Here is a 12,388-nt window from a genome sequence, read left to right as displayed (position 1 = left end):
ATCACGGCCCGTCCCCTTAATGCAAGTCTATGGGAGGGGGCGTGACAACCGCCACGCCCCCTCCCATAGACTTGTATTGAAAGGGGCGTGCTGTGACGTCATGAGGGGGCGGAGGTGTGAGGTAACGATGCTCCGACCCCTGTACTGCCCGTCATTACACACAGAGCGAACTCGCTCTGCGCAGTAATGATAGCGGGGTGCCGCAGCGGGGATCCCCGGGCTCCCCAGCAGCGGGACTGCGGCGATCTGACATCCCCTATCCTTTGGATAGGGGATAAGATGTCTAGGGGCAGAGTACCCCTTTAAGGGGTTAAGGACAGTGGACATAAATGTACGTCGTGATGTGCTGGTACTTAACACACCAGGACATACATTTACGTCTTCTACATGAAGCGAGCACAGAAGCTGAACTGGCTTCATTCATGGCAGGTCCTGTCTTCTATCAGCAGCCCGGGACCCTCTGGTAATGGCGGACATGATACTGAGCACAGCATTTATAAACTGACCTCCTTTTTATCAGAACGAAGACCACCTTTTGGAGTAAATGTTTTTTCATGGCGGGGATGCCTTTTGAAAGAAAGCCTAAACACTGGACTGTATGCCCTCTGAATCTTCTGGATACAGATCTGTACAGCGCTGCATCCCCCACAAGAAATAGCATTTTCAGTTCCAGAGATGGAGGGTACAGCGTGCTGCACTGGGAGGGTGAGATGTGAGTGGTAAGTCATGTTGGGTAATTACCCATAATGTCCAAAATCGTGAATATCGGCTGATAATATTGGCCAAACCGATAATCGGTCAATCCCTAATCAGGACCAAAAATAAGATAGGAAACCATGCTGAGTCTAAGAATGAGATGAGAGTAATGCATGTAACTAGGAATAAGAAGGGAAGCCACTCGTGACCAGGAATGAGATTGGGAGCCATGCTGGGGACCAGAAATGATACAATATTGATGGGAGACTATGAATCACATTAAGAGCGATGTCAACCCCTTAAGGACAACGGATATATATATATATATGTCCCGGTGCGTACATTTATGTCCTGTACATGACGCGAGCGCTGGAATGGTGCTCATGTCATGCACGGCAGGTCCTGGAAGCTGTTAGCAGCCAGGGACCCGCCTGTAATGGTATCAGCAATCACTCTGATGTGCAAAATTAACCCCTCAGATGCCTTGATCAATACGGATCACGGCACCTGCGGCAACGTCGGCATTTAAATGGATGATCGGATCGCCCGCGGCGCTGTCACGGGCATCCGATCATCCAACATTGAGGCCGGAGGTCCCCTCACCTGCTCTGACTGTCATCCCAGGGTCTTCTGCTCTAGTCTGACATCGAGCAGAGAGAGAGGAAGATCACTGATAATATTGATCAGTGCTATGTCCTATGCATATCACTGTTCAGGATATGTAATCTAATGATTGCTATAAATAGTCTTCTATGGCAGTGTTTCTCATGCGCGGTCCTCAAGACCCCCCAACAGGTTCAGGATTTCCTTAGTCTTTCACAGGTGATATAACTGTGGTGATGCCTGATCCACTGACCATAATTATATCCCCTGTGTAAGACTAAGGAAATCCTGAAAACATGACCTTATGGGGGTACTTGAGGACCGCGCTTGAGAAACACTGCCCTATGGGGACTTTAAAAGTGTAAAAAAAAAAAAAAAAAAAAAAAAGTGAAAAAGCCCCACCCCAAATAAAAATTTTAATGGCCCCTTTTTCCTATTTTATTCCCAAAAAAAAGCATTAAAAAATTACATATTTGGTATCGCCGCGTGCATAAATGTCCAAACTATGAAAATATAATGTGAAAGATCCTGTACGGTGAACAGCGGAAAAAGGCCAAAATTGCATATTTCATTTTTTAAAAAAAGTGATCAAAAATTGAAATATAAGCAAAAGTAGTACCAAATAAAAATACAGACCACGGCGCAAAAAATTAACCTTTGTCCCAACCCGTATATGGAAAAATGTGAAAGTTATAAGTGGTCAAAATATGGCAATTGTAAACATACAAATTTTCTTTAAAAAGTTTGAGATTTTTTTTAAAGTCGTACAATAATAGAAAAGTATGTAATCACGGGTATCAATTTAATCGTACTGACCCACAGAATTATGAAAATGTCATGAACAGCGTGCAAACGATACCTTCCAAAATTTGCTAGATTGCGGTATTCTTTGCAATTTCCCCACATAAATAATATTTTTTTGGTTGCGCCGTAAATTTTATGGTAAAATGATTGATGTCATTACAAGTACAATTGGTGACGCAATAAACAAGCCCCTATATGGGTCTGTGGATGGAAATATAAAGGAGTTTTTAGAAGGCGAGGAGGAAAAAACAAAAATGCAAAAATAAAATTGGCCTGGTCCTTAAGGGGTTAAAGGGGTACTCCGGAGCTTACACATCTTATCCCCTATCCAAAGGATAGAGGATAAGATGCCTAATCGAGGGAGTCCTGCCGCTGGGGACCCCCTGGATCATGCACGCGGCACCCCGTTTGTAATCAGTCCCCGGAGCGTGTTCGTTCCAGGTCTGATTACCGACGACCACAAGGCCGGCGGGGTGTGACGTCACGCCTCCACCCCCGTGTGACATCACGCTCCGCCCCTCAATGCAAGCCTATGTGAGGGGGTGTGTTAGCTGTCACGCCCCCTCCCGTAGGCTTGCATTGAGGGGCGGAGTGTGACGTCACACGGGGGTGGAGGCGTGACATCACACCCCGCCGGCCTTGTGGTCGTCGGTAATCAGACCCGAAGCGAACACGCTCCGGGGACTGATTACAAACGGGATGCCGCATGCATGATCCAGGGGGTCCCCAGCGGCGGGACTCCCTCGATTAGGCATCTTATCCTCTATCCTTTGGATAGGGGATAAGATGTGTAAGCTCCGGAGAACCCCTTTAAAGGTTATTCACTAAAAGGTGATTTTAGTACTCACCTACCAGACACTAATGGACATGCTTAGGAAGGATCTGTGCCTGTCTTGGTGCAAAATGGCTATGTTGTTAACTTACTACAAAGCTGAGGCTATCTTTTTGTGAACTGGCTATTTCCTGTTGGAGTTTCCTCCCTCCAACTGCAAGTCCCATGATTCTTTGTAAGTGTGAGGTCACTTTTCTCCCTCCCACACATCAGCCACCCCACCCATTGAAACATGCACTGCTCAAAAAAATAAAGGGAACACTAAGATAACACATCGTAGATCTGAATGAATGAACTAATCGTATGAAATACTTTCGTCTTTACATAGTTGAATATGATGACAACAAAATCACACAAAAATTATCAATGGAAATCAAATATATCAACCCATGGAGGTCTGGATATGGAGTCAGACTCAAAATCAAAGTGGAAAATCACACTACAGGCTGATCCAACTTTATGTAATGTCCTTAAAACAAGTCACAATGAGGCTCAGTAGTGTGTGTGGCCTCCACGTGCCCGTATGACCTCCCTACAATGCCTGGGCATGCTCCTGATGAGGTGGGGGATGGTCTCCTGAGGGATGTCCTCCCAGACCTGGACTAGAGCATCTGCCAACTCCTGGACAGTCTGTGGTGGATGGAGCGAGACATGATGTCCCAGATGTGCTCAATCGGATTCAGGTCTGGGGAATGGGCGGGCCAGTCCATAGCATCAATGCCTTCTTCTTGCAGAAACTGCTGACACACTCCAGCCACATGAGGTCTAACATTGTCTTGTATTAGGAACCCAGGGTCAACCGCACCAGCATATGGTCTCACAAGGGGTCTGAGGATCTCATCTCAGTACCTATTGGCAGTCAGGCTACCTCTGGCAAGCACATGGAGGGCTGTGCGGCCCACAAAGAAATGCCACCCCACATCATTACTGACCCACCACCAAACCGGTCATGCTGGAGGATGTTGCAGGCAGCAGAACGTTCTCCACGGCGTCTCCAGACTCTCTCACGTGTCACATGTGCTCAGTGTGAACCTGCTTTCATCTATGAAGAGCACAGGGCACCAGTGGCGAATTTGCCAATCTTGGTGTTCTCTGGCAAATGCCAAACGTCCTGCACAGTGTTGGGCTGTAAGCACAACCCCCACCTGTGGATGTCGGCCCCTCATACCACCCTCATGGAGTCTGTTTCTGATCATTTGAGTGTACACACTTTCACATTTATGGCCTGCTGGAGGTAATTTTGCAGGGCTCTGGCAGTGCTCCTCCTTTCACAAAGGTGGAGGTAGTGGTCCTGCTGCTGAGTTGTTGCCCTCCTACGGCCTCCTCCAAGTCTCCTGATGTACTGCCTGTCTCCTGGTAGCACCTCCATGCTCTGGACAATACGCTGACAGACACAGCAAACCTTCTTGCCACAGATCGCATTGATGTGCCATCCTGGATGAGCTGCACTACCTGACCACTTGTGTGGGTTGTAGACTCCATCTCATGTTACCACTAGAGTGAAAGCACCGCCAGCATTAAAAAGTGACCAAAACATCAGCCAAGAAGCATAGGAAATGAGAAGTGGTCTGTGATCACCACCTGCAGAACCACTACTTTATTGGGGGTTGCTAATTGCCTATAATTTCCACCTGTTGTCTGTTCCATTTGCACAACATCATGTGACATTGATTGTCAATCAGTGTTCTTCCTGAGTGGACAGTGGGATTTCACAGAAGTGTCAGTGACTTGGAGTTACATTGTGTTGTTTAAGGGTTCCCTTTATTTTTTTGAGCAATGTACATGTGCTCCCCTCTATACAATAGTCCAGTGTTTTCTAACCAGGGTGCCTCCAGCTGTTGCAAAACTACAATTCCTTGCTGAATGATATTCCTCCCATCCAGAGGTTGCTCCACCCATTGAAGTAAAGGCAGGCTCCCTCTGAACAACTGACTAGTGATGTGATGTCTTGGGCCGCACTGCAACCTGGGAAAACCTGAGACAAAAAACTGAGGCAAATATCACAGAAGAATTGCGAGACCACAATTAAACAATGTTACAGACGCTATATTATCAACTACACTAACTTTACAGCCCCTGTACCATAGTCAAATAAAACTAATCCTGGAATACCCCTTTAAGAACAAGGAGAGAGGGTAGTCATGCTCAGAACAACATCTCTAATAGCCAGCGTGCAGCAATTGACGACATTTAAGCGGTCATTACATATGACGTTGGGGGTGCAGTAGTCCGGATCGCCGGCCTGCCAGCTCTGTTGTCATGGCGCCCGGGCCTTTTCTTAAGCCCCTGTGGCTTTTGGGACTTGTAGCTCAGTGCAGTACGTACATATTGCATTGATCTGTATCAGCAATCACATGATTGCTCATTCAAGTCTCCTACGGTGACTTAAAAAAGTGAAGAAAAAGTCCAAAAGTGTATTTAGAAATAAAAATTAACCCATAATAAAACTTGAAATCACAATTTTTCCATTGAAAAATTATGTTAATGAAACCGCAACAAAAATAAAATAAGCAAAAGAAAAATACCAAATGGCATTTTATTTATTTTTTGTCACATCCCCCAATAAAATGTAAGAAAAAGAGATCAAAATTAATGCCAAAATGGTAGAGATCAAAAATACAAGTTGTGGCGCAAAAACAAACCCCAAAAAACGGGCCCCATACACTTTCATAGAAAGTGAACAGAGTAAAAACAAATTTTTTTTTTATTTAATTTTTTTTTCGCCTCACAAATATGCATGCTAGGAGTTGTAGTTTTGCTTGCAACAGCTGGAGGGACCCTGGTTGGGAAACACTGGTCTTCACTGACATAGTCACCTGCTGATGGCTCCTCCACAATACACGGAATAAAGTAGATCTGTCAACAGTGATATCGCTATATTGGTTATGAAATCTAGATCTGATCACAGTGTGGCGCCATCTAGCGGTTACAACTCATGAGGGCATCCTGTCTGGAAACGCCCTCAACAAGCATGGCCGCTCAAAATGGCCACAACAAAAATAGCACGCAGCTTGACGTCAACGCAAACGCAGGTTCTTGACTGAGATAACCCGGAAGTGGTCGGCTGTGGACAGGAAGTCGAGGATTATCAGTGAGCTGGTGAGAAAACCTTATTGTGACATGTGTGTGCGCCCCGTCACTGGGGTCCGGCTGCCCGGGTACACCCCGAGTATGAGCCCGGACCCCCGTAATAACAAGGAGACCCCGATATCATCCTGTATATGACCCCAAACCCCCTGTAATACCTGCCATCCCCTTGTATGATCCCAAACTTCATCAGACCCCCTGTGATACTTACCTGACCAAACATCACTAGACCCATATGCAATACCCATCAGACCCCAAAATCCTCCTGTATGACCCCAAACCTCACCAGACGCCCTGTAATACTTACCATCCCCCAACATCCCCTTGTATGATCCCAAATATCACTAGACCCCCCTGTAATACCTACCATCCCCCAACATCCCCTTGTATGATCCCAAATATCACTAGACCCCCTGTAATACCTACCATCCCCCTGTATGATCCCAAATATCACTAGACCCCCCTGTAATACCTACCATCCCCCAACATCCCCTTGTATGATCCCAAATATCACTAGACCCCCTGTAATACCTACCATCCCCCAACATCCCCCTGTATGATCCCAAATATCACTAGACCCCCCTGTAATACCTACCATCCCCACACATCCCCTTGTATGACCCCTAAACCTCACCAGACCCCCTGTAATACTTGCCATCCCCCAACATCCCCTTGTATGACCCCCCAACCTCACCAGACCCCCTGTAATACCTACCATCCCCCAACATCCCCTTGTATGACCCCTAAACCTCACCAGACCCCCTGTAATACTTGCCATCCCCCAACATCCCCTTGTATGACCCCCCAACCTCACCAGACCCCCTGTAATACCTACCATCCCCCAACATCCCCTTGTATGACCCCTAAACCTCACCAGACCCCCTGTAATACCTGCCATCCCCCAACATCCTCTTGTATGACCCCCCAACCTCACCAGACCCCCTGTAATACCTACCATCCCCCAACATCCCCTTGTATGACCCCCCAACCTCACCAGACCCCCTGTAATACCTACCATCCCCCAACATCCCCTTGTATGACCCCTAAACCTCACCAGACCCCCAGTAATACCTGCCATCCCCCAACATCCCCTTGTATGACCCCCAAACCTCACCAGACCCCCTGTAATACCTCCCATCCCCCAACATCCCCTGTATGATCCCAAACCTCACCAGACCCCCTGTAATACTTACCTGACCAAACATCCCACTGTTTGACTCCAAACCTTACCAGACCCCCTGTAATACCTATCATCCCCCAACATCCCCCTGTATGATCCCAAACCTCACCAGACCCCCTGTAATACCCATCAGACCCAACATCTCCCTGTATGACCCCAAACATCACCAGACCCCCTGTAATACCTACCATCCCCCAACATCCCCTTGTATGATCCCAAATATCACCACACCCCCTGCAATACCTACCATCCCCAACATCCCCTTGTATGATCCCAAACATCACCAGACCCCCTGTAATACCCATCAGACCCAACATCCCCTGTATGACCCCAAACCTCACCAGACCCCCTGTAATACCTACCATCCACCAACATCCCCTTGTATGACCCCCAAACCTCACCAGACCCCCTGTAATACCCACCATCCCCCTGTATGATCCCAAACCTCACCAGACCCCCTGTAATACCCATCAGACCCAACATCTCCCTGTATGACCCCAAACATCACCAGACCCCCTGTAAAACTTACCAGACCCAACATCCCACTGTATGACTCCAAACCTTACCAGACCTGCCTGCAATACCCATCAGACCCCCTTGTAATATCTACCAGCCCCAACATCCCCCTGTATGACCCCAAACTTCACCAGACCCCCCTGTAATACTTACCAGACACCAACATCCCACACTATGACCCCAAACCTCACCAGACCCCCTTTAATACCCACCAGACCCCTACACTGTCCTGTAATACCTTCCAGACCCAGCATCCTCCTGTATCACCCCAAACCTCATCAGACCCCCTGTAATACCCACCAGACCCAACATCTCCCTGTATGATCCCAAATATCGCCAGACCCCTGTAATACCCTCCATCTTCCTGTATGACCCTAAACCTCACCAGACCTTCTGTTATACCCCCTAGACCCCTACACTGCCCTGTAATACCTACCAGACCCAACATCCTCCTTTATCACCTCAAACCTCACCAGACCCCCTTTAATACCCACCAGACCTGTGGTCTTCAACCTGCGGACCTCCAGATGTTGCAAAACTACAACTCCCAGCATGCCCTGATACAGCCTATGGTTCAGCAGCTGCCCCAAAGGAAAACTACAACTCCCAGCATGGACTATATAGTAGTATATAGTATAGGTCAGTGTTTTTCAACCAGGGGTGCCTCCAGCTGTTGCAAAACTACAACTCCCAGCATTCCCGGACAGCCGTTGGCTGTCCGGAAATGCTGGGAGTTGTAGTTTTGCAACAACTGGAGGTCCGCAGGTTGGAGACCTCTGCCCCAGACCCTAACATCCTCCTGAATAACACCAGACCTCAGTAGACCCCCTGTAATACCTACAGGGGGTCTCTCCATGTATTCCTGATGTTTGGGAATATTTGTCTTTCAGGCATCTGATGACCTTGTTGTTCTCTTTCTGGCCATGACGTCTCTGGTGAGTGTCCGCTCAGTGTACAAGATGCTTTCATAGGATTTTCTTTCCTATGGGGTGACCCTTTTGCTTGATATGTTACAGGGTGGCAGCAGTCAGGCAGGCGGCGGGCAGTCTGTCACTGAATATGTCGTACGTGTACCCAGGTAAGTGCTCACATGGGGGTCATGTATGTTTTGGTATCCTCTAGATCTCTAGCAAAATATCCCTGGAAATTGGATTTCAGTCTCGGCAGTACCGATCTTCACCTTTAGATGGCAGCAGCATTTTAAATGAAAATATTATGGCTCCCTAACATGGGATGTACTGAGCACAGTACTGTATATGGCCCTTGTTCAGGCAGCAGTAAGATGCATATATTTTCTCCATAAAGCTATTTTTCTACTTAAAGGGGTACTCCGCCCCTAGACATCTTATCCCCTATCCAAAGGATAGAGGATAAGATGTCAGATCGCCGGGGGTCCCGCTGCTGGGGACCCCCGGGATCTACCATGCAGCACCCACGTTTAGCGGCTTCCGGAACCGCTGGAAGTCCTCAGACTGAGTCCATCTCGACAACCGGGACGGAGCATAGTGACGTCACGGCTCCGTCCCCGTGTGACATCACGCCCCGCCCCCTCAATGCAAGACTATGGGAGGGGGCGTGACAGCTGTCACGCCCCCTCCCATAGGCTTGCATTGAGGGGGCAGGGCCATGACATCACTATGCTCCGTCCCCGTGATCACCAGTAATCAGACCTGGAGTGTTCACGCTCCGGGGACTGATTCTAACGGGGTGCGGCGTGAAAGATCACGGGGGACCCCAGCCATCAAGCATAGCGCCGGAGTACCCCTTTAAAAGGCGTTATCACCTATACACAGAGATGCTGTAGTTCCTAGTCCTACATCGAGAGTGAAAAGCAGTAGAGCCTGAGCGTGCACACTGTCACCTCATTCACCTGGGGGGGGGGCAGGGGACCTTTGCTATTGTGATGAGTAGGGGTCCCATTGGTCAGACCCCCACCAATGAGATACTCAGCATCTCTTCTATGGATAGGTGATAAGTTATAACCTTGAAATAACCCCTATTGAGGGCACTAGTATGTACACAGGTATGGGTCTGACTGCAGTGGCAGCGGTACTAGAAAAGCCTAGTGCCCCTTTGGCTCATGTTTACCCATATTGTGCCCCAATGCTGTAACATCCTTGCCACTCTATTCAAGCAATGGGTGAAGGTCGCAGCAGTCTGACCCCACTGGGGCATATTCTAATAATGTCTTAAAGGAAATCTGTCACCAGTGTCACCTGCACTAACCTGTGGGTACCGACAGGTAAGTGACACTGATGGCAATGGTTCTCACCTTGGCTGGGATCTCTGGTAACTTCCTCCGTTAGCTCCAGTCCCAGCACCCGCTTTGGGGCACGGGCGGAGCTAAGTGACGTCACTGCTGCTGCTCCCTGCTGGGTCCTGCTGTGAGAGAACAGCAGCGGTGACATCACTAAGCTCCGCCCATGCCGGGTGCCCGGAGCTGACGGAGGAGATTACCGAAGATCCCCGCCACGGAACGGGACAAGGTGAGAACTGTTGTCATCAGTGTCACCTCCACCATCTGTCAGTGCCCACAGGTTAGTGCAGATGACACTGGTGACAGATTTCCTTTAAAAGAATGTTTTTGCATTATACTGAAGTGGTGCCCCCTAGAGGTTGGAAATAAGATGTTGGCAGCCTTCTAGGATAATCCTGGCCTCAGAGAGCAGAGCAAGATGTAGTGGGATGTTGTGTAAGAACATGGCACTTATCTAAAGTATAAACCCTGTCTAATGTATTGTTTGGATAATTCTGTCTTTCCCAGGAACCCCAGTAAAAGATACAACCTTATGGCGTTCAATGCAGCGGATAAAGTTGACTTCTCTACATGGAACCAGGTACTAAGCAGGAGCTTAGGGAAACTTTGCAGCTTTCTGACAGTCTCGCAGCATTAAACAAAACAGAGAAAATATGAAAAATGTTAATTGCGATCATGCGATTTCCCCCTTTCAAAAGAAAGGGCGAAATCGAAGAAGAAACCAGGGCTGTGGGGTCGGTGGATAAATGTTCCACAGTTTTTTGTACTCCCGACTCCTCTGTATTAATATGCGAATGTATTTATAAACACTTACAGTTGAATCCAAGAAGCTGTTCCACCAAGTTCTTCTAAGCTCTTCTAGCAGAGAGAGGTAGTTGGGCAGAAGCTGCTGCCTTCTCCTTTTTGTGTGCTGATCTGCTGCTGAAGATAGGGCAGTGGGAGGATCCAGGAAGGGGCATTTATTATAAAACATGATTTCCCTAGTAGAATCCCATAGTCATGTTTAAAGTTTAAGCTAACAATCGGAGTTTACAAGTTTTTATAGCCTTAGCTGAATGGCAGCAGTTTTTCCAATGGTTTACAGCTTCAGTCTTGAACTATTGACCCTCCATTCCCTTCACTTATACAAGTGTCTCTAGTCCTGCAAAAAACGTATTTACTTATCAGTGAGAGGCTAGGTTATCCATGGGTTCCCTGTAACAGCAGAACACAACACTATGGAAAGTATAAGTATTGCCGCTCCTAATTGTGCGTTGCGTGCCATATAGTGAACCACATGAAAAGCTTTGTCACGGTCACTTAACGTGTTAATTTTGCAGTTACGTGAGGCACTGCATGCATTGGTCTTTATTCTTACAGTAGAGAAGTCATTAATTATAACTTTTTGTTAAATGGGACATTTAAACTTGCTTTTTTTTTTTTATTCCAATCTAAATTTAGTCGGAGTCGGCAAACAATGCACCAACTCCGACTTCTACTAAATTTAGATTGGAGTAAAAAAAAAATAAAAAAAAATAAGCAAGTTTAAATGTACCATTTAACAAAAAGTTATAATTAATGACTTCTCTACTGTAAGAATAAAGACCAATGCTCCAGATACCCAAAATTTTGTCCGACTCCACAGCACTGGAAGAAACCGTAAGATGCACGCTGAAGAGGCTGGACAGCGGCAGGCTCAGCTACCGTGCGGCTCGGTCCGACCCCTCCAGCCTGCTTGTCACTGTCTCTGCTCCCAGCAGTGCTCAGCGTTGGGAGGAGGGGACTTAACCCTTCCATGACAGGCTGCCAAATGTATACGACGCAGCCGTTCGGCAGGTGTGTGAAGTTGGCTCAGCAGATTAGGCAGCTCTCTGAAGAAGTTTGGTCACAAACGAAACGTTAGAGCATCTATACACTTTTTAGACAGGAATACAGGCTGTGTTTAAGTGTGGAGTGACTATGTAACGGTAGTGAACCGGCATAGGGGAAAAGGAGAACTCCATAACTTAAATTGTAGCACCACCTAGTGGGCCATTATTAGAAGACACCCTGTATTTCCTGATAGTTTTAAAATCACCACATTTGATTTTCACGTTTTCCATGTTATTTTAATAAATCACAATAAAAGTTAAATTTTAATTGGGTTATAAGTTAGGGCATTGTTCCCCGGAAAAGGGGGGGGTTTCCCCTCCTGAAGGGGATTGGAGATTTATTTACACTGTGTCTAAACACTGCTCCATGGGGACTAAAAAAAATTTGTGGAAAAAAATTAAATAAAAAGGTAATAAATGTGAAAGGTTTCCCACGTTTTTCAAATAAAATAAACAAAAATATACACGTGGTATCGCCGCATGCATAAATGTCCGAGTTATTAAAATATAATGTTAATGAAACCGCACGTACAATGGCGTGAATATAAGAAAAAAAAAAGTCC

General features: G+C 47.0%; 1 protein-coding gene and 1 long non-coding RNA gene across 2 annotated transcripts in view; one reads left to right on the top strand and one right to left on the bottom strand.

The window, feature by feature from the left end:
* Nucleotides 1-5,948: 5,948 nt before the first annotated feature.
* GTF2F1 (general transcription factor IIF subunit 1) overlaps nucleotides 5,949-12,388 on the top strand; it is a 29,148-nt gene continuing 22,708 nt past the window's right edge. The window contains exons 1-4 of the mRNA XM_056570292.1: nucleotides 5,949-6,034; nucleotides 8,609-8,653; nucleotides 8,735-8,796; nucleotides 10,483-10,555. Coding sequence (XP_056426267.1) covers nucleotides 8,642-8,653; nucleotides 8,735-8,796; nucleotides 10,483-10,555 — 147 coding nt within the window. The 5' untranslated portion in view covers nucleotides 5,949-6,034; nucleotides 8,609-8,641. The remainder of the gene's footprint in view (nucleotides 6,035-8,608; nucleotides 8,654-8,734; nucleotides 8,797-10,482; nucleotides 10,556-12,388) is intronic.
* LOC130367690 (uncharacterized) lies at nucleotides 6,107-8,356 on the bottom strand. Its single transcript, XR_008892143.1, has 3 exons — nucleotides 7,728-8,356; nucleotides 7,216-7,560; nucleotides 6,107-6,233 (listed from the first exon to the last, which is right to left on the bottom strand). It is a non-coding gene; the product is annotated as an uncharacterized LOC130367690 (long non-coding RNA).

This window comes from Hyla sarda, chromosome 4 (genome assembly GCF_029499605.1).
Source record: "Hyla sarda isolate aHylSar1 chromosome 4, aHylSar1.hap1, whole genome shotgun sequence".
In the NCBI taxonomy this organism is placed as follows: Eukaryota; Metazoa; Chordata; class Amphibia; order Anura; family Hylidae; genus Hyla; species Hyla sarda.
Note: the sequence above shows the minus strand (reverse complement) of the source record. Positions and strands in the feature narration are given on the sequence as shown.